This window comes from Lonchura striata, chromosome 14, assembly GCF_050655825.1.
Source record: "Lonchura striata isolate lonStrDom1 chromosome 14, ASM5065582v1, whole genome shotgun sequence".
In the NCBI taxonomy this organism is placed as follows: Eukaryota; Metazoa; Chordata; class Aves; order Passeriformes; family Estrildidae; genus Lonchura; species Lonchura striata.
The window spans coordinates 2191159-2218794 of record NC_140716.1 but is presented as its reverse complement, the minus strand read 5'-3'; the positions used below and the strand labels follow the sequence as shown (position 1 = coordinate 2218794).

Here is a 27636-nt window from a genome sequence, read left to right as displayed (position 1 = left end):
TGGACACCAAAGGCTTTCCTGACATCCAAAATCGCTGGCTTTGGGATTTTTTTCCAGGACAGAAATGCTGGATCAGGCATTTTCCCTCCTCTGGGTGCCAATCCGAAGGGATAAAGCTGACACAAATTCCATATTTATGGCTCTGAGCAGCTGGAGATCCAGCAGCACCTGGAGAGTCTGGGAGTGCTGGGAATGGGGATTCATTATCACCAAAATATTCCCAAAGAAACCTGGGATCATGGAAATGCTGCAGTTGTCCTGATCCTGCCCTACGAAGCAGCTCCAAAACTTCTGCTCCCTCCTAAAGATCCCTGGAGGAGTTGGGAATCCAGGCCTGGATTTGGGAATCAAAGGATTTTTTTTGCTGTTTTCCAGCCCCTTTAGACGGGAGATCAGCCATGGAATTCTGGATGCCCTGGGGACTCCACAAATCCAGGGAAATCCAGCTTCGAGGCTGGAATTCTGAATTTTGGGGTGGAATTCTGGAAGATGCAGCAGCCCCTGGCAGGGCTGCATTCCCAACCTTTGCTCCATGGAAAAGGGGGATTTGGGATCCCTGGGATCAGGGATCAGCAGCCCAGGTTAAGCTGATCCCAACCTTTGATCCCAATCCAAACATTCCATGCTCTTTCCCCTCCCCATTCCCCTTCCTCAGCCTTAAATCCCACGGGATTTCCGATGATTCCCAAAAATCCCAATAGGAATAAAGCAAGAGTTTGGTCGTGGCCAAATCCTCGAGTCCCAGCATGTTTGAAACTCTCCCATTCCCAGCAATCCCATCCCTTCTCCCTAAAGGAGAGATTTTTTTCCCAGGAAAAATAACCTGGAAAAGCAGCAGAGGAGAAATTCCTGCCTGCTGAGCAAATGGCTTTTCTTGGAAAAGGCAGAAATCCCTGATTTTCCAGCAGAAATCCCTGATTTACCTACAGAAATCCTCGATTTTCCAGCAGAAATCCCTGATTTTCCAGCAGAAAACCCTGACTGACTTTCCAGCAGAAATCCCTGATTTTCCAGCAGAAAACCCTGACTGACTTTCCAGCAGAAATCCCTGATTTTCCAGCAGAAATCCCTGATTTTCCAGCAGACACCGGGAATGTGCTGGCAGTGTTGTCGTGTCTAACGTGAAGTGACATCGGGAATGTTTTCCAAGAGCAAAAATATTCCTCATTTTCCAACTGGGACAAAGCCTGGCCTCGTTTCAATCCTGCTCTGACCAGGCTGTGACCAGGGGTTGAACTCCTGGGAAAAGTGGAGCAGGGAAAGGCGGGAGAGGGGATGGGAGGATAAAGGGAAAGGAAAAATCAGGCGGAAGCGTCACAGGGGAGCAGAGAAAAGAGATTTTTCTGGGATTTAATGGACACAGCCTGGGAAAGCAGCGTGGAAAAGCAGAAATCCCACATCACCCACAGCACCAGCGATTGTTTTCAGGGATAAATGTCCCATTTCCAGGAAAAAACCATCCAAATCCAGCATCTCCACAGCCAAAATCTAAATTTACCAAAGTTTTAAACCAGCTGAATCCAATTCCAAAAGAAACTGGCTTCCCAAGAGGCAGAGTTATCCCTAAGAAAAGCCAGGATCAGCGGGAAGCTCCAATACCCAACTGCAAATTCTGGAGTGGGGATTTCCAGAGCCTCTGAACCTAAATATTCCCAAAATCCTCAGCACCATCATCCCATGGGAGACAGGAGCCGGCCTGGAGCCAGCTCCTGCTCCAAAGGGATCCTTCCCATCCACAAAATTCCAGCTTTTCCCAAAGCCAGATTTGCAGGATGTGTGGGAGAGGATGAGTCAATAACATTGGGTTTTAAGATGCTTTTCCTTCTCCAAAGCAGCCAGAAAATTCCTGAGAATGGGAATTTGACTGGAATTTAACTCTGGGATGAAATTCCCAGCTCATTTTAAGCAATGAGCCCGCTCCTGGGATCTCGGAAGGATTTGGGAAGTGATCTGAGGTTCCTGGAGAAGGGGATGCTGCATGTCCACGGGGTATGGGTGGGGCTTCTGTGCCAGAGGGAAAGTTTAGATGGAATATTGGGAAAGAATTCCTGGCTGGGAAGGTGGTGAGGCCCCAGATTCCCAGAAAATCTATGGCTGCCTCATCCCTGGAACATCCAAGGCCAGGTTGGACACTTGGAGCACCCTGGGATAGTGGGAAACGTTGGGGTTGGAACAAAATGATCTTCAAGGCCCCTTCCCACCCCCACCATTCCACGATTCCATGAATTCCCCACATCCCCATCCCCGATGGATCAGCCCGGATTTGCCGTTGTTCCAGAGGAAATGATCCCATTTTTATCCCCAGCAGAGCTACCTTTGAAATGCCAATTCCCATTTCCTTCCCTGCATTTCTAATCCTGGGATACTCCGAGGATCAATAGCCCAGGGATGCAGAGGAAGCTGCTCCCAGTCCAATATCCAATAATTATTGGATAACTCGGCCTCCGACGTGGGTGGGTTGCCAGGTTGTGCCGGCACAAAATTCCATTTCCAGAGGGAAAAAAATTCCCCCCGGGGCTCAGGATTTATGGTTGGAGCAGGATGTTTCCATCCTGTGAAAACAGGGACAGCAAGGATGGAAAAGCTTCGGTTTTCCCACTTCTCTTCCTGCTTTTCCTCCTGTCCCTTAGGACATGAGGAGCTGATTTCCATGGATACAACACCGACATATCCAGGATCAAATCCTGCCCTAATGATCCCAAATCCCCCATCACAATCCAGGGGATGATCCCGTTGAACTGGGAAGTTTTGGATGCTACCAGGGATCCAGGGACAACCACAGCTTTCCTGGGAATCTCTGCCAGTTTTCCCCATGGATCAGCCCTTCCCTGCTCACACACTCATGGAGCAGAGGGAATATTCCTCTTCCTTTCTGATCCAACCCCCAAAAAAATCAGGGAATTCTGGATGCACCATCTGAGTCTGCCAGCAGGAATTCCCAGTGTGATCCCTGCAGGTGCAGATTTTGGATTGCACAAAACACGGATCCATGGAGAGATCAACTACCAGAGGTGGGAGCTTTGTACAGCCACAAAAAAATTTGGAAAAAATGGGAAAAACTCCTAGAAATGCTCCAATCCCAGGAACTCTTGCACTCCACGCGTTTCAGCTTTCCAATACAGCCAGAGCAAATTCCAAGCAAATTCCAGGTGGGAGTTTGACAATGACAAAAGAACTGCTTGGGATTCCGAATTCCCAAGGGCTCCTAATTCCAGCTGGAAGCTGCTCCAAGAGTTTGGAGCTGCGGAAATCCTGGGATGCTGCCACTGTTTAGATTGGAGCCCTGCTGGGAGGTTTCTCCTGGAAAAGCCCCACATGTGGATGACCCAGGGAGAGCAAAGGGCAAGGAAGGAGCAGGATTTGGGATTCCTCAGCCAGGGAATGGGGCTGGATGTGTCCCCCGGCTCCCTCCAGACCATTCCCAGCATTAACAGCTTCTCCCTCCTCGCAAATCCCGATAAAGCTGCCCAAATTCCAAACTTTTCGACGTTTCCCCTTGATCCCAGGATCCATAAATAGCCCTGGCATTTCCAGTGGCACATCCTGCCTGTGGAAATTGGATTGCAAAGGAAAATTGGCCGGAGTCCTCGTTGAATTCCCAATGTGATCCATCTTTTCTGACGTCCTTCCCTCCAAACCCATCGGAACTCCAGGTGGAGAGGCGCAGTGAAGTCATTAGGAAAGATTTCCTGACAAACCTTGGGAACACTGAAGGGTTCCGGGCATTTTTCCCCTTCCGTTGGATAAACCCTGACATCTCCATGCTCTTCCCAAACTTTTCCTTGGAGCCAATCCTGCTCCTTCCCTGCCCAGCACAGGGAAAGGCCAAGGTTTGTGGGGAATCCCGTGGTTTTATCCAAGATTTGTCAGATTTTGGAGGAATTTTGCTCAAAGAGGGAAAAATTTTAAATATTCCCAGAGTCCTTTTTCCTTTAAAATCTTCCTCTCCCCCCCAGGAAAGGGGAATGGCTTTAAACCGGGAGAGAGGAGGTTTCAATGGATTTGGGAAGGAATTCCCAGCTGGGAGGGTGAGGAGGGGATGGGATGGAATTCCCAGAGAAGCTGTGGCTGCCCCTGGATCCCTGGAAGTGTCATTGGTGTGGTCACTGTCCCTGTGCCAAGCCAAATCCATGGATTTCTTATTTTCCTTATCCCAGCATCAGCCTTTCCTGCTTAACACAGGGAGGATGGAGCATCCAACCATAAAAATTCAGGAAAAAAGGAAAACCACCAAAATCGCAAAATCTGACAAGGAAATTGAGATTAAAAATAAACAATGATGGATTTTTCCATGAAATACCTGGATAAAAAAAGGCTTTTGGGAGTCCAGATGTGGGAAGGGCTGGAAACTGCCTGGGGTGTTTGGAGCCAGCGCTGACGTGTGGGATGGGTGACATTGGACTGGGAACACGGAATGGGATCGAGTGATCCCAACGATTTATTGGGAATCAATGAGGCTGCACAGACTGAACAGCACTGCCACATTCCCATGGAACTGCAAATGGGTCAGGAATGCTGGGAACTTCCCCCGGAATTCCTCTAAATCCTCTTTCTTCCCTCTGTTTAGCTTGGAAAAGTTGCCTTTTCCAGGAGCCTGACTGGTTCATTCCCTCAAAATTGGCGGGAAAGGGAAATGGAATCCACACAGTTCATGGAAAAAGTTCTCCAGGATGGAGGGGATGGAGCCAGGAAGCTTCACTGACTTCCTTACTTATTTAGGAATTTGGATTTTTGATCCTTGGCCGAGGCTGTTGGGAGAAGGATGGGGGCAGGGAGCAATTCCCGGATTTATCTGGAATTCAAGTCAAAGGGAAAGGACAAATTCAAGCAAAATATTCCTCACATTCCATTCTGCGTTTCCAGTTTAGTTTTCAATTCCAAATCCCAAAAAACCCAAAAAAAGCTTTAAAGCCCCTCCCACACAGAATGCAATCACCCGGGGGAAAAAAAGAGGGATTAGAGCCGGAGGCACACGGATATGGATTATTCCATCCTTTGGCAAATGGAAAATAAATCATCCCATCGCAGCCAGAGCCACGAGGGTGAGGGAGGGGGCAGAAAAATGGGAATGATCCTAAATGGATTCATTCCAGAGCATCCTTGGGATGGGATGGATGAGCTTCCCGCAGAACCGAGTGCTCCCAGAAAAAAGTGGATTTAAAGGGGAAAAAAAAAAAGAAAAGGGAACAACCAACAAATTAAATGGAAAAATCCAACAATGGATAATTAGCAGATGGAAAAGCAAAGCTGCAATTTAGGTGTCTCCAAAGGGAAATCCCAACAAGTGGCTCCGCGGATTTATTTTCCCTTTTTCCTTTGATCTCGCTGGGTGGGAGGAGAATTCCTACAAAACTGGAGCAACCCAGAGCAGGAAAAACCCGAGCGGAGACGTTCAGAGTCTCCCCCTCTCCCGACCCCTCTTCCCGCCCCCGGGACTCATTAAACAGGGAAAATCCCGCGGGATCCAAAGGTTCTGGCAGTGAGCACACGGAGATGTTTTCCAGAGCAAATGTTGGGCCATAAATAATGGATCAGGAACGAGGCCGGAATGAATGGATTTATCCCCGCCGGAGCTGGGGAGGCTGGGTTTTCAGTGGGCTCCAAGCAATCCAATTTTTTTCAGGAATAATCTTATTTTTGAGGTTTTTCTTTTTCAGGCTAACTTCTGAAGTCGTGTGTCTATTCCCCAAAATTCCACAGCATCCTATTCCCCCCAAAATTCCAACATCCGGGCTGGCAGTCCGGGACTTGTGGGACAACTGAGGAACGTGGGAACAGCCCCCAAATCCAGCTCCAAAGTCATCTCCCTGGAAATCACTGCTGCACCATTCCTGGATGTATTCCAGAGCTTTTCCCATTTTTCCCAGCAATGCACGAGGAATCCTGTCCTTGGATTTTCAACACAGCCACAGCTCATCCCGGGATGTCAAACCCTTGGGACATGGAGCCAAGGGTTTCCTTGGAATGACCAAACCCAGGGATTTCTAGGATTTGGCCTGGTCCAGGAAGCACCGAAGGCTTTGGATCTTTGTTGGGATTTTTCCCGGGCATCTTTTCCCAATGTCCAATCCATTCCTATGGAATGTGGACGGACCTGCCACCAGCTCTTCCCTTTGAGGTGACATCCAGCCCTGTGTCCATGGCTTCCTCTGGAATTATTTCCTCCTTCATGAACCAAAATTCCATCCCAACCTGAAATCCCGATTATTCCAGTGGGGAGGAGAAAGGATGGGAGAGAGGGAAGAGGTTTTCCAGGAAAATCCTAGATCCAGCAGACTTTGAGCCACCCTCACTCTGCCACTGGAATTTCACTGACCAGAAGCTCACGGATCTCGTGGATCCCATGGATCCCACGCCGTGACCCATGTCACAAATCCAACTTGGATTCAACGGCATTCCCAGCTGGAATCTGCTGGAATGAGGTGTTGGGATAAAGGAGGAGATGCCTCTCGTTCGCTTCCACTGATTTCCCAGCTGTCCCAGTCATTCCCACTTCTCCCCGTGACCTTCCGTGGAGGACAGGCACGGATACAAGAAGAGCTCCCTAAATTCCATTAACTTCCCAAAAATCACTCTGCCTTTCAATCCAGGCTGCCTGAATTCCCAAATAATGAAATCTCCCGTCAGGATGATATGATCCAAAGTGACATTGGAGAAAGAAAGGGGGGAGGAAAAAATAAGGATTAAAAAGGGAGCCAGGGAGAAATGGGTTGTCCTGGCAACTGGCGATTCCTTCCCAGCATTCCCAGATTATTTCATGGAATTAATGTTTTCCAATTAAGTTGATAAAAGGTGGAATTTAGCCGAGGGTGACCACTTAAGCTTTGGACGGAAAAAATTCCCTCTCCAATAATTGGAATGATTTTCTTACCATGGAAGGATTTAACCACGGCCTAGATTTGCCGGAAAAGCAAGAATTCCATCTTCTTTTAATGGAGCCAATTTATTTTCCCTTTAAACAATCGGAGAGGAAATCGGGAATAAAGCCTAAATCAGCACCTCGGATTAGGAAGGAGCAGCTGTGAACCTCTCCCATGGAATGATCTAATTCCAAGGTAATTATCCCGGATTTTTAACGCTCCGCTAAAATCCCAACATCAGCATTTTCGGGATTGACAGGCTGGGAATTCATGCCAAGGAGCCAAGTGGGAACCTGCAGTGCTGCCCAGCTTCTCCTCCAAGGTCAAGGATGCCAGAACATCCTTGGAAAAGCTGCCAGAATCCATAAATTTCCTTCAAATCCAACCTTTCCTCTCCAGGCACCACTGGGAATCCGGCACGGAATGGACATGGAAAACGGCGAGGCCACACCGGCTGGGAGCGGGATTCCAGGAATAATTTTGGGAAAAGGAAGAGCAAGAGGCACCAGATTGGGTTGTAAACCCCTAAAAATCCTCCTGCTGTTGGAATGGTGCTGATCCTCCTGGGATTCCAGGGTGGATCGAGCCGGAGCCTCTGGAAAGGCTGGAAAAGCGTTTGAACTTCAGGATCTCTGGAATAAAGAGGCTAAATGCAGATCCAATCATTCCAGGCTCCTCAGCAAAGCCATCCATTCCCGAGAAGCCTCTGGAAAACAAGGAATCCACCAGAGATGGCCACGGGACAGGAAAACTTTGGAGAAAGGATGGGAGAGAGGAAAAGTAGTTTTCCAGGAAAATCCTGGAGAATTTCCAGGAAAATGACTCCGAGTGACCCTCCCTGGATTGAAAGAGAAACAAACCAAATTTTCCTTGGAAAAGCAGCTCCTGGGAGTGCTGCTCATCCAAGGAAATCCATTTGGATTGGGAAGAGGGAAGAGCTCAGGCTGGGAGGAGGGAATTTGATGGAATCTTCATCATCCAAAGGCGACGGAAAGCCAGCGCAGAAAGGGAACGGGAATTTTTCAAAGGAATGAGCAGTTCCCCCTGTGCCTCATAATCCTGCCACAAAATTCCCACTTTTCCCAGGTTTTTCTCCCCAGATTCCAAGGTCAAGGGGATCCCCTCATGCCTCATTATCCCTCACCATAGAATTCCCACTTTTCCCGGGCTTTTCTCCCAGAATTCCAACTTCAAGGGGAGGGCGAGGAAGAGGAGGCAGCAAAGAGCACATGGGAAGTGAGGGTTGGATTTGGGATGAAAAACTCCCAAAAAAAGACAGGATCAAGTTGGGAATTTTTACTCCAAGCATTCCAAAAAAACTCTCTGGAATAGCAGGAATGTTTTTTCCCACTAAAAATTCCCGGGATGATGGAAAAAGGAGCTTTTCTGTGCCCTTCCGAGGCGGTGGCCGGGAGGGATCAGCGCCATCCGTTGCCATGGGAATGATATTCCCAGGAAACGTGGCTGGAGGTGGAGAGGAAACCCCAGAGATCCATTAGCAACAGGTTGCCATGGCAACGGCTCCAAGCTCATTAATTCCTCCTTTCCTTCCCCCCATCCCAAAAAAAACCAAACCCCAAACAACTTTTCTTGGGCGTGGGGGTGGAAAATCCTTTGGGAATTTCACCGGGAATGCACACGGATGAAGGAACAGCGCCGAAATTCCCACTCGTGTCCCCAAATCGCCTTTTCCAATTGGGATTTCAAATAAAATGAGGATTTGAGGGATAATTCCCATTTTTTTGTGGCCTGAGAGCAGCTTTCAAAGGGAAAAATGAGATTTTGCCTTGAAAACTGAGGAAAGGCAAAAAATTCCATGGTTTTCCCCTTCCTCTGTCCCCTCATGTCCTGCCAAATCCCAATTCCTTGGATAAATTTTTTCTCCCTGGATTCAAACTGGGAATTCCCTCCTCATCCTAAAAAAAGCTGGGTGGGGTTCCAAGAGGAGCAGGATGTGGAAAAGGTGGGAAAAGGGAGATGAAGGAAGGTGAGATCCAAACTCCGGTTTGGAATTCCCTCCTGGCTTTCCCAGGAAACAAAAAGCACTCCTGGAAAATCCCCTGGCTGGAGCTTTTCCAGCACTTCCAGGAAATCCAATTTTCCTGTGGATATCCCGGCTCAGGTGGGAGAGGAGTGGTGGGAATCTGACTTGGAAAAGACAGGGAAGGAGATGGACTTTTGAGAAAAATGTGGAAAATCCGCTGCTCTAACAGCAAAATTCCTGGGAATGAGGGAAGGATTGGAGCAGCATTCTGTTGGGAGCAGCTAAAGGGAAATTCCCTGGAAATTCCACACTCTGGAATCAAGCAACGCAGGGAATATTAAAATATTCCCATTTTCCCAGTCCAGTTGAACTTTTCTCCATTGTCATCTCTTGTTCCCAACTGGAATCAAAGGGACAGCAACGCTTGATCCTTGAATTACAAAATCCCTGGGAAATTCTGTCCCTTCCCTCTTTCAATGCTCAAAATTCCAGGCAGGAATCAATCCATGGAATTTGTGCTAAGCTCAGCTGGAAAAGAACCTTTTCCTCACTTTCTTTTCCTCCTATTCCACAGGTTTTTCCTCTAAATTAAACCTCTGGAATTCCAAATCCTTTCCCAAATCCGTATTTTCCCAAATCAGAGCTCAGCCCAACCCCGCTCCGAGGATTTTCCCTACAGAATTCAAGGAATTAGGCTGTGCTTGGAATATGAACTGCTCCAGAGGAGTTTTATAACAATTGGGATTTCTCTCCAAGCCTGGTCTGGGATACAAGGGATTCCCTGGGAATCCAGGAATGCTCTGGGATAAAAGGGATGCTCGAGATCACTGGGAAGGGAGGTGGAAAATGCTCAGATCCCAAGCACTGATCCCAAAAAAGCACTGCTAGAAAATCTGGGATACCTGGATCAGATCCAAAGGATTTGTGTCTAACGGTGGCACTTGAGGAATATTCCAGGACCCGTATTCCAAAGGCTGGGAGGAGCTGCTGGCTCTGGCCTGGGCCACCACTGGGTGACCTGGGATAGAGAAATTCCAACCATTCCAAAGGGAATCCAGCCCCGCCCCTTCCGTGGGAATTCCGTCATTCCTGCCATTGTCCCAAACTTCCCCAGTCCTCTGCAAACAGCATCTGGAAATTCATGGATCTGCCAGGATGTAAATCCAAGCACTGACGTCATCCCAGACAATTCCACGTTTATCCAGGTTTCTTCCAACCTGAGGAGATCCCATTCCTGGTAATATTTATGGACTGGTGAGAATTCCCATGGAAAAACCAAGTTTTTCCCAACATCTGGCCTAAAGGAGCTCGGGACAGGCTCCTGGTGAAAAAACGGAGCTTTTGGCTTCCCAACCCTCTGGAAAGGGCAGCACATCCCAGAATTCCTGAGGAACCAACCCCACAGGATGCGCAGCCAGATCGAGCTCATCCCTCTTGGCAGCCCCAGCCCTGGAGCCTTTTTAGGGATTCTGGTCCAGCATTCCCAGGCAGACACGATCCCAGGGATGTCTGGAGCAGCAGGAATTGTTGGCACTGGAGCGCTCCAGGAGCCTTTGGAAGGTGCAGAAATCCTGGAGAACATCCAGCAGGAGCCGGGATCAGGACACGCTGCCGGGCCAAGAGCATTCCCTGACGTTCCCCGATTCCTGAGACTCCCTGATTCCCGAGTTTCCTTGTTCCCAAATCTCCCTGCTCCCAACTCCCTAATTCCAGAGTCTCAGGAAATCAGAGTTAAACCTGGCTTAAACTTGGGCCTAAAGTGACTCCAGCAGGGATGATCCTGCCTCGTTTGCCCTCAGCTCTGTCCCAAGGGAAGCTGGAGATGGATTTGGGATCCCCGGCAGGTTGGGATTTGGGATTCAACAGCCCCATCCCACCTGAGCTGGCAGCCCTTGGAATGAGCCTTTCCCAATCCCAAAGCAATTCCCATTTGTGGCACCAAATCCCACATTTTGCTTTGTCTCCCGTCCTTCCCTCCCTGTCATTCCCAATAAAAGAGGTGTCAGTTCCTCCTTCTCTCCATATCCTTGGAGACAGGAGCAGAAATCCATGGAAACACCTGTGTTCCGATCCCAAATCTCCCAGGAATTCCCGGGACGGCAGGAAAATCCAAACAAACAGCCGGAGAGGATCAAAGAGTTTGGGTACAACGAGCTCCACACGAATCCCACGGGATGCTCCTCCAAAACATCCCTGTCTGTCACATCCATCCAACACCCCCATCCCTCGGGAATGGGGCTGATATCCCAAAAAACCACACAGCAGCTCCTGCTTCCAGCAAGATCTCCCAGGATTTTTCATATCCGGGCAAATCCTCCCCGCTGGGATGGAGGGAAGGGATTGGGAGCAGAGACTCAGCTGGAATTCCTGCCTGGAATAGCCGCACACACACAGAGCCATCCCATTCCTCTGGAATTCCAGGGAAAAACAACCAAATACCGGGAGCATTGTGAGCTGACACAATTCCCATCTGTCCATGGGAAGAGGGAAAATGAGATCCCGGAGCCGAGCGTTTCATCCGCTGCCAAATCCCCGCTCCTGCTGCAGTGCCCAGACCGGATTTTTATCCGGGAAAAAAAGGGAAAATTGTCTTTTCCAGCTGCTTTTTGTCCAAGTCCGCTCCAAAGTGACCATTCCCAGATTTCCAGGGAGGTTGGGAAGAGCCCTGGACACGGAGCTTCCTGTGCTGCTTCAGGAAAAGGATTGGAAGTTCTGGAATTAACTCCTAGGTGGGATCATGGAATAACTCTGGAGTAACTTCCCTCCTATCCCAGGAAGTGAAACATTCCCTCTAAAGTGTATTTTCCTTAAAATCCCAAGGATTTCAGGATTGGGGATTTAGGGATTTGCCCCAGCCAGCAGCTGCTGCCTTAAGAATTAAAAGGAAAATCTGAATTTCCAACATCTGTGTAAATATTCAGAAAATATTCCTCACATGAGGAATTCCAGCTCTGGAATACTGGGCAGGCACTCCAGGGGATGGAATTCTGAGGGATTAAAGGAAAACACACCTGGATGACTTTGGATGGGCATCCCTGAGATTCCTCCTGAATTTCCAGCAGCCCGAGGAGATCCCAGACTGGGAACCAGCAGGGAAATCCAGGGAAAACTCTGAGTGGGCAGCAGGAATTCTTGGCTGCTGCAGGGATTGGGAAACAAATCCCAAATCCATGCAAAACCAGGGAGAAAATCCCAATTCCCACTTTACTGACAGCAAACAAGAGCGATCCCAGTCGTCCCCATGGAATTATTCCACTTGGAGCATGGAAAAGTCAGGGATCCCAAGGGATCAGCCGAGGGCCCAAACACAAAGCCAAGGGAAAGCTGAATTTCAATCAATCCAATCCCATTTTTCCATGAAGAAATCCCTAAAAACCAGCAAAACACCCCAGAGAAGCTGGATGGTCATTCAGGAAATATCCACGGAAAATTTCCAACCCTAGGGATGAGCTGGAGCCTCGGATCTGCTGCATTCCCAGTTCAGCTCCTGGGATACACTGGTCCACATTTCCAAGGAATTTGCCATCCTGAAATGCTGGGAAACACACCTGGATTCAATCCACATCCCAGAATTCCAAACCAATCTCCAAACTGGACCGGGATTTCTTGATTCCAGCAAATTTGAGGGGAAGAAATGAAGGCAACAGGAAAAGCCAAGTGGAGTCTGGGATTTCCATGGATCCATGCATCCATAAATACCATGGAAAATGGGAATCAGACTGCCCCGAAATTAGTCTGGAATAGGGAATAAATTGAGGATATTTCCCAGAGATTATGAGGAATCTTCAGGAAAATCCAATGAGATGCACTGGAAGGGATTTTCCAGGGAATATCCAGCCCAGGGAAATATATCACTTAAAATAAATCAGGAGAAGAGGAAAAGCAGTCCCAAAACCACCCTGGAATCACTGAATTCCTATTTTCGGTGAAAAACCCTGGATTTGGGATTGCAGGGACGGATAACGCTGGAATCCATTGGCAATGAAACATGGATTAGGATAAAGGGATCCTAAAAAAGCCAGGCTTGGAAGCAGATTCCCAGGGCTGTGCCTCTCATCCCTCCATCCCATTTTTATCCAGTTTTCCAAAGGGAAAACCCCTTGGAGATGTCCCGGGATGGATTCCAAGCTTTCCTCCACATCAGAGCCCATCCAGAGTCACATCCATGACTCAAAAATCCAGGAGGTGCTCCCAACCCCTCCTGAGGACATCCATGGATTCATCCCTTCCTTGCTGATCCCAAATATTCAAGGAAACCCCATTTGACATTCCATGGATCCGCTGGGGAAAAGCCAGGGAATGACCCCGAGGGGTGGCAAATCCCAAATCCCCACGGGAACAGCACAAAATGCCACCCACGGCCCTCCAGAAATAAACAGACGTAGGAGATCCAATCCGAAGGAAAATAAAGAACTCGGCTCCCAATTTTAGGTGGATTTAAAAGAAAAAAAAAAAAAAAAAAGGGAAATTCAAAGCACAGCAGGGAAACAGAGGGAAAATCCAACTCGGTTTGAGGGAAAATTCCATTTGGATCAGGGCTTGTATCCCAGAAATGCTGTTTGGGTTGTTGGTGTGTCGTGGGCCGTGATTTTGGGGTGGGAATTGGGATTGGAGGTGACCCTGGAGGTCGGGAAGAGATTCCTGAGCTCGGAAAATCCAGGAATAAATCCGGGGAATGCCACTGCAGAGTCAAAGTGACAGCAGAGTGTCCCTGCTCAGATTAATCGAATTAACACACTCCTAATTAGTGCTCCCACCCCCCAAAAGCAGCCCTTTTCCTCAAGAATTCCCAACTGGAATACGTCATTAACCCACACCTCTGGAAGCAGAGCAGGAACCGTTCCAGGATCATTTTCCCAGGTTGCTCTCAGCATTCCCGAGGCAGAAGCCCGAGGTGCAGCTCCTCCATCTGCCCCATCCCCGTTTTCCCGTGGATGCCTCCGGCTGGGAACGTTTCCCGGGAACGCTCGCGGCTCCGTAAACCGATCCCGCCCCACCTGTCCCCTCCAGAACCCGGCTCCAGCTTTTTTTAGCCATTCCAAAGCCTCCCAGTGACCCCTTCCTGCTTTAAGCTCCGCACCAATCAGGTTTTTTGGGAAGATTCCCACCTGCTCTGGGCCACAGGACCGGGGTGGCTCCGATTCCCAAAAATATCTGGAGTGGCTGGCAGCTCTTGGAAAATCTAGCTTGGGAAGGGAGATCCCCACGGGGTTTGTTGGATGGAAGCGCAGTTGGAATTTTGGGTGCCTCGTCCGAAGGCAGCTCCATTCCCAGCATGGGATCAGCCTAAAGGAGCTGTGGGAAACTGGACCCTGGAATTGGAATTTCACAGGAGGAGAATTCCCAAACCAGCAGGCACAGGGAAAAGAGGGATGTGGGAATTGGAGGGCACAAGCAAGACCTTTCCCTCTTCCCACCAAATCAATCCCAGTGGGAGCAAGGACAACTTCCCTGGGAAAAAACAACCAAAAAGCTCCATCCAAGGAGGGCACCTTGGGAAGATCCGAGGATTTTGGGAGCATTCCCAATTCCCATCCCTCCCTTCCATAAGTCCTAAGGAAAACCCAACACTCCTTTTCCTGGTTTATGGATTTGTCCTTCAGGAAGGGCGGGAAGAGAATCCAACCCCACACAGCCACAAATGCCCTCTGTGGGATTTTGCCTGTGGAAAATCTCCCAGGAATTCCAGCCCTCAGTGCACTGATCCAGCCGTGCTCCTCATCCAGCTGCTTCCCAAGTGTCCCACTCCATGGAATTTTTCTCAAGTTCCCAGTTTCCAGGTGTTTCCAACACACCCAGACCCAGATCCTGCTCTGAGGTGTCTCCAAAAATCCCAACCAGCTCTTCCTGAAAAATTGAATCCAGGGATTTGATTTTGGAGACTGGGAAAACGGGAATAAATCCCAGCAAGGAGCTCACCCCTCCTGCTGCCATCCAAGCGCACCAGCACTGAAATCCTGGGAATTCTATGAATTCCTGCTTGGCTGTTCACAATCCATCCCCATTTCCAGCTGCTGTTTTGTCGGATGGGGAGGGTTGGGAAAGGCAGGTGCTCTGCTGGCAATTCCCAGCAGGAAAATCCAAGCCCAGGCTGAGCACACCTGAACCCTCTCCTTGGAATTCTCCTCCTGCCAGAGGAGATTTCGGGAATGCCAAACCCGGAGATTCCCCCAGAGCCAAAGGAAACGACTTTTCCTCCCACAGACTCCCAAAGTTTTCCATCACCAGCACCTGGATTAGGGAATAAATCCATCCTGACTCACTCCTGCCTGTGACAACACAGTGCCCTCCCCAAGGCCAGCTCCATCCCATTTTTCTTATGGAATTCTGTGGAATATTTAAGCATCAGCTCCTCCCTTCCACCTTTGCACAGTCCAGGTTCCCCCCTCAGGGCTGGAAATCCCAATTGCAGTTGCCCCAAATCCCTTTTTTCCAGCATCCAGGCTCTCGGGAACGTTGGAATGAGCACCCAGGAGGGCTCTGGCGATGTTAGGCCTGGCTTAACCAGCAAGGAGCACTTTAGGAAGAGGAATTTAAACCCAGATTTGCTGCAAGCAGAGACTTCACCCAAGGCGAGCAGAGCCGAGAAATCAGCTGGGGCCAAGGAGCTCCGTTTTCCAGAGAAAAGAATTTGGGAAAGGGATTTTTCCCGACTAAATCCAACCCTTAATGAATTCCCTGAGTGTTTTTAGGAATCGCTACAGAACCAAAGTTGGTCAACGTTTTGTGCAAAACAAAAGGAGCCCCAAATCCATAAAAAACGTGGGATTTTAACTCTGAATATTCCTGCAGTTCCCAGCCCGGGGCAGCATTCCCGGGAGGAATGTGCAATTCCTGCTGGGCTGGCTGCCGGGGAGAACCAGGGGTTTGTGTGGGGAGCTGAGGCAGATCAATAATCAGCTTATTAATAAATAATGGGGCTAATAAATTAATAAATAACGGGGAGAGAGGCAGGCGGGGATGGGGGGCAGGGAAAAGCAGGAATTCTCCACACAATGCCCGTGTTAAAAGCTCACTTCCCAAAGATTCCGGGCACAAACGGACAACTCTCGCTCGCACCCAGCATTCCGGGGAAAATTCCATCTCCTGGATGTCACGAGCCGGAGGAAAACGCTGCTGGATGATTATTTAACATCCCTAAAGCCGGGAAAGGACACCGGGAACGGCGGAGATTTAAGGGATTCACTGTTCCCTTCCTTCCCTGCAAGTTGCAGCAGAACAAAAGCGGAGGGGACTTTTCGGGAATTCGCCTTTCCCAAAGCAACTCCAGCTCCATTTGTCCCCGTCGGGAAAGCTCCCGTGCACTCGCGGCTCTTACATAAAAACAGCGGAGGGGCTGATCCCCCCCGGCATCCCGACAAAACCGAGGTCGCCTTTGGAATTGCGAGGATTCCCATCCCAGCGGGCGGCCAGTGGAGTTGAGGGATTTTTTTCCCCGCTGGGAATTTTCGGGGGGCGGCGGCTCCGCGCCCCCCGAGCGGCTCCGTCCTGCCCGTCCCGACACTCGCACGGAGCCGCTGCGGGAGCTTGGCGTGTCCCCAGCACGGGGGGCACGGGGACACGGGGGACACGGGGGACACGGGGACACGGGGGACACGGGGACACGGGGGGCACGGGGGACACGGGGGACACGGGGGACACGGGGGCACGGGGGGCACAGGGGACACGGGGGGCACGGGGGGCACGGGGGACACGCTCCCTGCGTGTCCCGCTGCCACAAATCCCCCTTGTCCCCCTCTCCGAGCCGGCACTGGGGACACACCGAGGACACTCCGGTGGCTCCGTGGCATCCCCGGGCGCCGCCGGCAGCGGGGACGCGCAGCTCCGCCGGGATGCTCCGGCCACGGGGAGGGTCCCGGGGGTGCCGCGGTGTCCCGGGGGGTGCCGCGGTGTCCCGGGGGTGCCGCGGTGTCCCGGGGGTGTCCCGAGGGAAAGGATATGGGTTACAGACCAGCCTGAGGCACCAGCTGCGCGGGCGGGTGGTTTGCTTGAGGCAGAAGAAGGCGGTGGGTGCCAGCGCCGGGTAAGGCACCTGCTCCTCCTCCTCGGAGCCCAGCTCGGCGGGCGGCTCTCGGCCGGGGGAGCCGCTGCCGGAGCCGGAGCCGCTGCCGGAGCCGCTGCCGGAGCCGGAGCCGCTGCCGGAGCCGCTGCCGGAGCCGCTGCCGGCATCCTCGGGCGGCTGCTCGGCGGGGCGGCGCGGCGCCGGCAGCGCCGTGATGGGCACCCGCACCTCGGCCGGGCGCGGCGGCTCCCGGCTCTCGCCGGCGCTCATGGTCGCGGCCAGCGGCACCTGCGGGGCGAGGGCAGCGGGTCAGGGCCGGGCCCCCGGCCCCGCCGCTCCCGGGGATGCTCCGCCGGGTCCCGGCGCTCCAGCCACAACAAAGGCGGGCGGGGGGAGGTCGAGCCTCCGCCCGGGCGCGGCCGCTGCCGCCCCGCAAAGCGAGCTGGGGGTGCCCCCCACCCTTTGGGGAGAGCCCGGAGGAGCCTCCTGGCGTTTGGGTTTGGGGGGATGGAGGATTCCTGCGGAGTGTCCTACCTTAGCGGTGTCCCCAGGGGCATAGCCGTGCCTTGCAGCTCACATGGGACCGGCGACAATCGCGGCTCCGGGGGGTGGCCGAGCCCCTCCAGCCCACCCAGGCACGGTGACACCCCCAAAATCCAGCGAGGGGAGGGGGAAGGGAGGGGTTGGGGCTCGGCGTGCGGCGCCCGCCCGCGGGGATGGAGGATGGAGGAAGGCTGGGGAGAGGAGGAGGAGGAGGAGGAGGAGGAAGAGCAGGAGAAGGAGGAGGAAGAGGAGGTGGCGGGGGCCCTTCCCGAGCCTCTCCCGACGGTAAATCCCAAGGAGCGAGGAGGAGGCAGCTCCGCCGAGCTTCGCCCGTGCCCAACAGGAAACTTCGGATTTACCGGGGGAGGAGGGAGAGCGAGGGGAGGGCAGAGCGGGGGCGGCGGGGCGGGGGCCGGGAGGAGCCGGGGCAGCCCCGCATCGCCCCCTCCGCCGCCTTTGTTCGGGCTCCGCGCGGCGCTGCGGGACCGGAGGGCACCCATGGGTGGGGGGCGACCAGCCGGGGACCCTCCCAAAGCATCCCCGGGCGGGCGGAGAGGATTTGGAGCGGGCGCTGCGCGTTTGGTTCCGCTCCATCCCGCGAGGGCTGCGCGGCTCCGGCAGCTCCAAGGTGGGGAGATCCCAAAAAGAGGGGGATGCGTCCCTAAAAAGGGAGATGGAGCCCTAAAAAAAGGCGGATCGCCCTTCCCGGAGCACCCCCAGCCCCTGGCGGAGCCCAGGCTGGAGGTGGGAGCGGTTTAATAACTAAGCTCGGCTCTAAGCTCGCAGCTCAGCTGCTCCAGGGTCTAACTCCCAAAAAACTCCCCGGGATCCCAGGAAACAGCTCAGGGAAAGTCCTCGCAGGCTCCAGCCCTTCAACTCCGCTCGGGAAGTTTTATCCCTTTGAATTCCTCGGGATTCCGTGAATTCTCTCAGGTTGGGGGCGCGGGGATGGGATTGAAATCCGGGAGTGGATGGGTTCCCGTGCCCTGGAATGTTTTCGGGAGTTCATTATCCAGCAGCACATTCCATTTGCAAATGCAGCTCCCGATGTTCCTCCCGGTTAATAACTGGGAATTGATCGGGAAGAAAGCTCAGGCGGCTTTCAAAGCACCCAAAGCTGAGCCTAATGGGGCTCCTAAAGAGCTGGGCTCCAGCGGCGATCCCAAGGTTTTATGGGATGTTCCCAGGTTGGGATGAACAGGGTGTGGCGATTTTAGTGGGGGGTACGAAGGGAAAAGCCCGGCCAAGCAGGAGGGAGAGGAATGGAAAAGACCTCGAGGACGGAATCCAAGCGTTCCCAAAAAGTCAGCAGGGCGATCCAACCTGTCTGCAGGGGCTGCCTGTGGGAATGCCACGGGGACAGGAGGGATGTGGGATGAAGGACTGGGATGAGGCACATGGGAAAATCCAAAGGGAATCACCAGGATCTCCTTTCAGTTGAATTCCGCTTGAATTCCTTCCCTGGGGTTGAATTCCCTCTGTTTCCCGTCCTTCCTGCCGACGTTTTCCATGAAAACCGGGCTGAGTTTGTGGGAATTCTGAAGGATTTGGGGTTTCCAGCTCACCTGGGGGTCTCAGCCACATTGTTTCCCAAGCTTTTAGGATTCCTCACTCTGGGAAAGAGAATTCCAGAATGATGAGGAGGATCCTTGCTCCGGCCAAATCCCTGGAATTGTTCAAGGATGGGGCTTGGAGCATCCTGGAATAGTGGAAGGCGTCTGAGTGGGAAAAAATAAAAATCAACATTTTAACTCATTCCAACCTAATGGAATTAACTCTGGAATAAACAGAGCAGGATCTGCTCTGCTCCTCCCAATTCCTTGTGGGATCCTCAGGAATTATGGAAGGGAATAAATGGAGGAAAGCGTGGGTGCCTTTCCTCCAGGGATGGATTTGGGGATGGATTCAGCATTCCCGGGAGCATCCTGCTCTCCTGACATCCCACTGCTTTGGGATGGGGTCAAGGCACGTCCTGTTTCCCTCTAAAAGTCTGTCCTGAGCTGGAGAACTCCAGAGTGGGAAACTCCAGAAGAGCTCCATGAACTCCCAGCCACATCTTCCCTCAGGAATTTAGGATTTGTCCTAATTAGCTGGGAGCAAAGTGTGGAATCTCCGATGCAATCCCTACTTTGCACCTTTTCCTTTTCCTTTTCCTTTTCCTTTTCCTTTTCCTTTTCCTTTTCCTTTTCCTTTTCCTTTTCCTTTTCCTTTTCCTTTTCCTTTTCCTTTTCCTTTTCCTTTTCCTTTCCCTTCTTTCCCCCTTGGTGGCACAAAATCCCAAATCCAAAGGAATTGCCGCTAATTCCTGAAATTAATTTTCCAGGATGCTGATGGAGAACTGGATGTGTTGGAGGAGTTCACCCAGCCATGGATCCACCCAGGAAATGTTGGGATGAATAAATTCAGGAAGAATGATTGAATTTGGGATCTGGGGAGCCTCCCAATCCCTTTTCCATCCCAGAAATTGTCTGGATTTTCCCTTCCAGCCTCAAATCCAAGATCAGGGAGCGCATCCAGAGAGGAATTTGCATCCCTGCTAAAATTTGGGATATTCTGGCTGAGGATGGATCAGGAAGGACAAACCACATTCCAAAGGTGCCAGGGAATAACAGCCGGGATTTGCTCCTGTTCTGGGAGTCACATCCAGCTCTTTCCATGGTTTTTTATGGATCACTCCTGGCTCCTTTAATACTCCATTGGTTTTATTGGGATTTATGGCATCCCCACCCAGCCTGGGAGGGAACAGGCAGGGATTGATGATCCTTAATCACATCCCAAACTCCTGGAAGTTCTGAGGGATCCCAGGTTCGTGGGAAGGAGCATCCAGGGATTTCTGATCCTAAAGTTCAAATATCTGGAAGTCCTGTGAGATCCAAGATTCGTGGGGATGAGCAGCCAGGGATTTCTGATCCTAAAGTCCAAACTCCTGGAAGTTCTGAGGGATCCCAGATCCCTGGGAAGGAGCAGCCAGGGATTTCTGATCCATAATCACGTCCCAAACTCCTGGAAGTTTTGGTGGATCCCAGATCCCATTCCCGACCCTCTCCAACGTCGGGAATGTCCCTTCCTGCCTCCATTTGTCCTCTTGGAAAAGGGGTTCGGGAAGAGCTGGGAGCAGGATCCCATCTCCATCCATTGTGTGCCCTCTGCTGGCAGCCTCTTTTCCAGGGAAAACCGGGAAAACCCGGCCGGGAAGGATTTGGGGCTGCCCTTTAAATATGGGGAAATCCTTGGATACGATCTGATCCTCATGGGAATTTCCAGGAGCGGGGAATGAGCTCGTGGATTTCCTTTGGAGCCGGTTGGATCCTGCAGGAGCCCCTGAATCCCGGGCATCCCAATCCCTGGAATTCTCCGCTTCCAAGAGCCCTCAGTATCGCCCTATCCCTGAAATAAATGAGGAAAAAGCAGGGATTTATGGGATTTATCTGATATCCAAAATCAGTGGGAGAGCCACGGCAGGAATTCCCTGTTTTCCAGAGAAGCTGGGATGCCCCATCCCTGGAAAAATCCCAGGCCAGGGATTTGGAGCAACCTGGGATTTGGAATGGGATCAGCTTTATCCCTTTCCCACCCAAACCATTCCAGGGATTTCATGAAAGGTGGGAAAACCAGGAGATGGAAATTTGAAGGCAACGCTAGTGTTTTCCAGGAAATCCAGTTTGAAAGGAATTTTGGATATTGGGAAGAACCAGAATCAAGCCACCTGCACTTCCTCAATATTCCCTACAAAGTTCCTTCCCTCATCCAAACTTTGCATTCCTGAAATTCAGGTCGGCACCTCCAATTCCCAGAATTCCACTCCCAAGCCGTGATTATTTTTTGGGAAGCTCAGCACTTCTCCGATCGGAATTTTCAGCCCAGAATGAGGTCAGGGAACCTTTGGGCCGGGTTAAAAACCTTGGAAAAGCGGGAGTTGATTCCTGATAATCCTCAGGGATGAGTTCAGGGAGGAATTCACCTCCTTGGGCCAGGGGCGAATAAAGTCATTTAATTTCTCTTTGTTATCTGGGAAATTCCTTGGCCTCCTGGCCTGGAGGTTCATTTTTTTGGGATAACAAGGAAAAAAGGGAAATCATCTTTTCCATGGATAATTGGGATGAGCTCCTTATCTGGCCTCTAAAAACCGGGAGCAGGGGGGGTCAAACGAACCCAAATGATTTGGTGATCCCAAAAAATGAGGTGAGAGCTCCATTTTTGGCCAAGTTATCCCGGGTTTTTTTGGGATAGAAATGAGGAGACGCAGCCCCAGCTCTGAGGGCCCCTGGAATTCCTGGTGCAGAGGGGCTGCAGAGCCGGGAATTCCCTCCCAAATCCACAAAAAAAACAGGAAAACCGGGAGCCTCCCGCCCACACGGCAATGAAACCACAGCTGATCCCAACTCCAGAGGAAAAAACATCTCCCATTCCGGAGCTTTCCCTGAGTGCTCCTGGAGGATCCGAGCTCATCCCAGCAAATCCAGCTGGAAGATTCCGGAAAACTCCCCCTGGAGCGTCTCCCATCGCTGCAGCTCTCACCGGCCTCATCCCTGTGCTGCTCCGGCCTAAAATATTCATGGGAGGCCTCTAAAAGCCCGGCTTAGGCTCTAAAGGCCCAGTTCAGCTCTAAAAGCTCCATTTAGCTCTAAAAGCCTGGCTTAGGCTCTAAAAACCCGGCTTAGGCTCTAAAGGCCTGCCTTAGGCTCTAAAAACCTGGTTTATGTTCTAAAAGCCTGGCTTAGACTCTAAAAGCCCGGTTTAGGCTCTAAAAGCCCAGCTTAGGTGAGGCCTGGCTTAAGTAAGGCCTGGCTTTGGCTCTAAAGGCCTGGTTTAGGCTCTAAAAGCCCAATTTAGCTCTAAAAACCCGGCTTAGGCTCTGAAAACCTGGCTTAGGATCTAAAAGCCTGGCTTAGACTCTAAAAGGCCGGTTTAGGCTCTAAAAGCACGGCTTAGGTGAGGCCTGGCTTTGGCTCTAAAGGCCTAGTTTAGGCTCTAAAAGTCCAGTTTAGCTCTAAAAAACACAGTTTAGGCTCTAAAAACCCAGTTTAAGATCTAAAAGCCTGGTTTAGGTTCTAAAAGCCTGGTTTAGGTTCTAAAAGCCTGGTTTAGGCCCTAAAAGCCCGGTTTAGGCCCTAAAGGCCTAACTTAGGTAAGGCCTGGCTTTGGCTCTAAAGGCCTGGCTTAGGTTGCCCAATTTAGGCTCTAAAAGCCCAGTTTAGCTCTAAAAGCCCAGTTTAGCTCTAAAAGCCCAGTTTAGGCTCTAAAAGCCCAGCTTAGCTCTAAAAGCCCAGCTTAGCTCTAAAAGCCCGGCTCAGGTGAAGCGTGGCTTTGTAAAGCCCAGCCTTGTCTCCAAGGGCCCGTCTCCAGCTCTAAAAGCCCGGCTTTGTCTCCAAGGGCCTGGGTTTGGCTTTAAAGCCCAGCTTTGTAAAGCCCGGCTTTGGGATAAGAACAAATCTTTGGGAATGATCCGGAGGCTGAGAGGAGCCTCCCCAGAGGGAGTTTTGGCCAGGGAAAAGCGGGATAACGGGGCTCACGTGGGATTGGGAAAAGCGGGAACGAGCTCCCTCCAGGGCCCGCGAGGTTCTTCCCATTCCCATCCCACATTCCAAGGACAATTTGGGAATTTTCCTTTTATCTGCTCCACCCTCCTCTTCCCGATGTCCAGCCCGGCCTCCACCCCAGATTCCCTCGGGAATTGCGTTTTCCATGATGGGAATGCGCAGCTTCCCTAAAATCCCAGCATTCCCAAAGGATCCGTGGCTGCCTCATCCCAGGGATGTCCAAGGCCAGGCTGGATGGAGTTGGAGCAGCCGGGAATTGCGGAAGGATGGAGCTGGCTGAGCTCTCCATCCCAAACCATTCCCTAATTCCACGATTCCAAAGGTTTGGGATTGCCCTGCAGGGGGGCTCTCATTCCAGCAGGATTCCCAGGGAAAGCCGGAGCAGCTTCCCAAGATTCTAGGGTTTATTCCTAATTTATTTCCCGTTTAAAGGGGATTTTTGGAATATTTTGGCTCCAATAAATCGGTCTGGTGTATCCCAAAAGAGATAAGGAATAACAAAATTCCCAGTGCAGTTTCATCATTACTCCTGGTTTATGGTTAAATCCATGGGATTTCTTTTGGAATTCTCTCCCCAGCGAGAATTCCCAAATTTGCCCAGCCCAGCGCTGCCACTGGAGTTTGGGAATCATCCCCAAAAATCCAGATTATTTGATTTTTTGAGGGTCAGTGATGGAATACTTTTGTCAATTCCCATTCCCATTCCATCCCAGAAAACCCCTTCCCGTTTTCTCCCACAATTCCAACCCTTCGGGATCCACAACAGCTCCAACTTGGGAATTTTGCCTTTTTTATTCTTTTTAATTGGATTTTCCAGCTGCATCCCCTGATTTTCCCTCTTCCATGGGCTTTGTTGCTGGAAGGGAATCCCCGCTCCACTCAGGAATTCCCAAATTCCCACCTCAGGGCTGGAATTCTGGTTGCCCATGGCAACCTCTCATTGCTTAAAATTCCTTTTTCCTCCCAAACCCAGCAATTCCATATTTTTCCCAGGAAGAAAATCAGGAATTTATGGATTCTTGACCTCCAGGCTCCTTTATTCCCTTTTCCCCTAAATTTTCTTTCATTTATCCCTTAAAATTCCTTTCATTTCCAACGAGCTCCTTGTGCCACTGATTATCCCACGCCAAAATGATTCCAAACCCTCTGGAATCTTGGAAAACCACCTGGAAGTGTCTGAACTGGGAGCAGCTCCCTGGAATTGTGCTCCACTCCCAAATATTCCTATTTATCCACGCATTCCACAAAGGGAAAATAAAGGTGCTGGAGGGGTTCCCTCAGGATTCCCTCCCTGGGTTTTCCCCCTTTTTTTTATGGAATGCCGAATTTAAAGTGATGGAGTGTGAAATCCTGGCCGGGCGTTTCCATGGGAACCGGCCGGGTTTTCCTGCCGAGGATTCCCGCTGACCTCACTCCCGCTGGAATCGCTCCCGCTTTTCCCTCGGTTCCAATTCCCGCTGGTCCCGCTCTCCTGGATTTCTCTCTCTTTCCATTCCAAGGATGGAGAATTCCCGGCATTTCCAAAGTGGGGTAAAACCACTTTTCCTGGTTTTCCCAGGAAAATCCCATCAGCTGTGGGGGAGAATGATTGAAATCTCCGGGAAAGATGGAGAGGGGAATATTCCCAAGGGTATGGAATGATGGGAAAAGGGGGAATAGCATCCAGCTGGCAGAGGGCAGGGATAAATGGGATATTGGGAAGGAATTCCGGGCTGGGATGGAATTCCCAGAGAAGCTGTGGCTGCCCCTGGATCCCTGGAAGTGTCCTAGGAAAGGCTGGAAGAGGACTGGGATAATGGGAATGTTGGGGTTGGAATGGGATGAGCTTTAAGATCCCTTCCCAATCCAAACCATTCCAGGAGCAATCCAGGATCATCCCATCTTGACCATTCCAGAGTCAATCCCACAAAAAAAAAAGGGGGGATTTTAGGATAAAAAAGAAGATGGAAATGGGATAAACGATCCATCCTGGGAATGATCTGAGCAGCCGGAGCCTCCAGGTTCCTCCTGGAATGGGAAAGCTTTTCCAGGAAGATCCTCTTGCACTCCAGATTATCCCAGGAGAAAAAGAATTCCTCCTTCTTTCCCGTAAAAATGTTTTCCAGGCTGGAAAGAAAGAATTCCAGTGTCTCCGTCCATGGCAGGGCTGCAAGGGGATGCTCCATAAAATCCCATCAATCCAAACAAATTCCATGAAGGAAATTCCCTTCTCCCATTTTTCCAGTGGTGCTTTCCCTTCCTCGAGCAGGAACAAATGGATCAAAAGCTCCGGCAGGAAAATCCATCCTGAAAAGTCATGGAAAGGGCACATAAATAAGGGATGAGGCAGGAGGAGGCGGAAATGCGGGAAGAGCAGCGGAGCCTCATTATCCCAGATCCCAAAATTCCTCAGGAGGCTCCAGCGGAGCTGAGCCGGTGAATATTTTATAGGGAAGCTCCCGCTCCTTTCCTGCTTTTCCGTGTGGCCTCTCCCAAAAGAGGGATTTGCTTTGGAAAACAAGGAATGTTCCCGGAGTGGAAAACAAGGAATGTTCCCTTTATGGAAAACAAGGAATGTTCCCTTTATGGAAAACAAGGAATGTTCCCTTTATGGAAAACAAGGAATGTTCCCTGTATGGAAAACAAGGAATGTTCCCTTTATGGAAAACAAGGAATCCCACAAAACTCCAGGCACAGCGCTGGGATCAGAGCCAGCAACACCTGGAATATTCAAATCCCTCCCCCACTTCCTTCCCCAAATCCCAGATTTCCTGGCCTCGCCCCAAATCCCAGCACATCCGACTTTTCCCTTTATCCCGGAGAATCTCCTGCTCCAAACGCCGGGAATAAAATCCCTGTGTTCGAATCCCCCTCCAGCCGGGATAAAAATCCCTCCCTGTGGCACAGCCACATTCCTGAATGCCAAAATTTCCTTGGAAGTGCCCTCCCCCACCTCCCATCCCCCCACACCGGGAGCAGCCAGCCGGGAATGTTGGGATTGGGATCGCTCCAGGATTTTTTTCCCTGCTCCAGACGGGGAATTGGAGCTGCGTGGGCGAGCGGCTCCTGCACGGCGGCGGCACCGCCGGCACGGGGGGGAATGGGACGGGAAAAGCGGGAATGGGATGGGAAAAACGGGAATGGGACGGGAAAAGCGGGAATGGGACGGGAAAAATGGGAATGGGCCGGGAAAAGCGGGAATGGGACGGGAAAAATGGGAATGGGACGGGAAGAGCGGGAATGGGACGGGAACACCGGGAATGGGACGGGAAAAGCGGGAATGGGACGGGAAAAGCGGGAATGGGACGGGAAAAGCGGGAATGGGACGGGAAAAGCGGGAATGGGATGGGAAAAGCGGGAATGGGACGGGAAAAGCGGGAATGGGACGGGAACACCGGGAATGGGACGGGAAAAGCGGGAATGGGACGGGAAAAGCGGGATGAGGGACACGGGAATACCGGGATGAGTGACACAGGAAAATTAAGTTTAGTAGGCCCTGGAAAATTCCCTTTTGTGCTTGCTAGAACTGCACCTGTAACCAGTATATGATAAATGATATAATTGTTAGATGTGATGATTGGTTTGTAATTAAATATAATTTAATCGTAAATAGTTTAATAGTTTAATAGTAAGAATAATAGTTGAATAGTTTAATCGTACGAATAATCACGAGAAAATGTGGTCAGGGGCTTGAGAAATATCACAAGAAACTCGTGCTTGAATAAAGTCAGTGTATACAATAGAACAATATAAGTTTAATAATGAATATGTAAGTTATATAAAATGCGTTCAGCTCAAAAGCCGTGTCAGAGTCAGATTTGGGTCTGTAGCCCTGATTCCCAGAGATCTCAATAAAAGCCCCTGCAGATGATCATATCCCGGGATTTATATTATATTATATTAATTATATTATATTATATTATATTATATTTATTATATTATATTATATTATATTATATTATATTATATTATATTATATTATATATATTATATATATTATATAATATATTTATATACTATATATTATATATATAGTATATCTATATTATATATATTATATCTATATTATATCTATAGTATATCAATATTATATCTATATTATATCTATATTGTATTTGGGTTCCAGAACCGAGAAATGTCTGGATGTGGGATCTGGCGGTGGCAATACACAGCAGATTTCAGGCTGAGCGCTGGTAAGCGGCGGATCTGAGCTGTCACTGCAGGACACGTGGAAGTAAGCCGCTGCTACTGCAAAGGTGAAAAAAACGGAATTTATTATTTTTTGACTCCAGTATTTATACTTTTCCGAAGGTGCCAGTGGATTGGAGGGTGAACGTGTCACCTCTCCAGCGACATTGGACGAACTACCAGTACATCAAATTTCTCCGCCTCTACGGAAAAAAAAAAAAATAGATGGTTTATGGGAAGTTGCGTGAGAAAGTTCTCTACAAGAATGTAAACTCAGAAGGATTTAGGAAATCTTAAGAATCAGGGCAACGCTGAAGTTCTTTACTGGGAGGCGGCGCCTTCAGCCGCCTCAAGGCCGCGGCTTTCCCCTCAGCCCTCCGGGCGCCATTTAACCGAACCGCCTTCCCGTTACCACGGCAACGAGCCGCGTGGGGGCGGGCACACACCGCCTATCCACCAATCAGCGCCGTCCCCCGCGGCGGATCCGCCCGCTGATTGGCGAGCGCGGCTGTCCATCAAGCCGCCTCGGCGTCGGCCGCC

At 50.8% G+C, this 27636-nt stretch overlaps 1 protein-coding gene across 1 annotated transcript in view; it reads right to left on the bottom strand.

The window, feature by feature from the left end:
• The window catches only part of CACNA1H (calcium voltage-gated channel subunit alpha1 H), a 163572-nt gene extending 146067 nt beyond the window's left edge, over positions 1 to 17505 (bottom strand). The window contains exons 1-2 of the mRNA XM_085592084.1: positions 17381 to 17505; positions 16786 to 17134 (exon numbers count right to left, since the gene is read on the bottom strand). Coding sequence (XP_085448210.1) covers positions 16786 to 17116 — 331 coding nt within the window. The 5' untranslated portion in view covers positions 17117 to 17134; positions 17381 to 17505. The remainder of the gene's footprint in view (positions 1 to 16785; positions 17135 to 17380) is intronic.
• Between the last annotated feature and the right edge of the window lie 10131 nt (positions 17506 to 27636).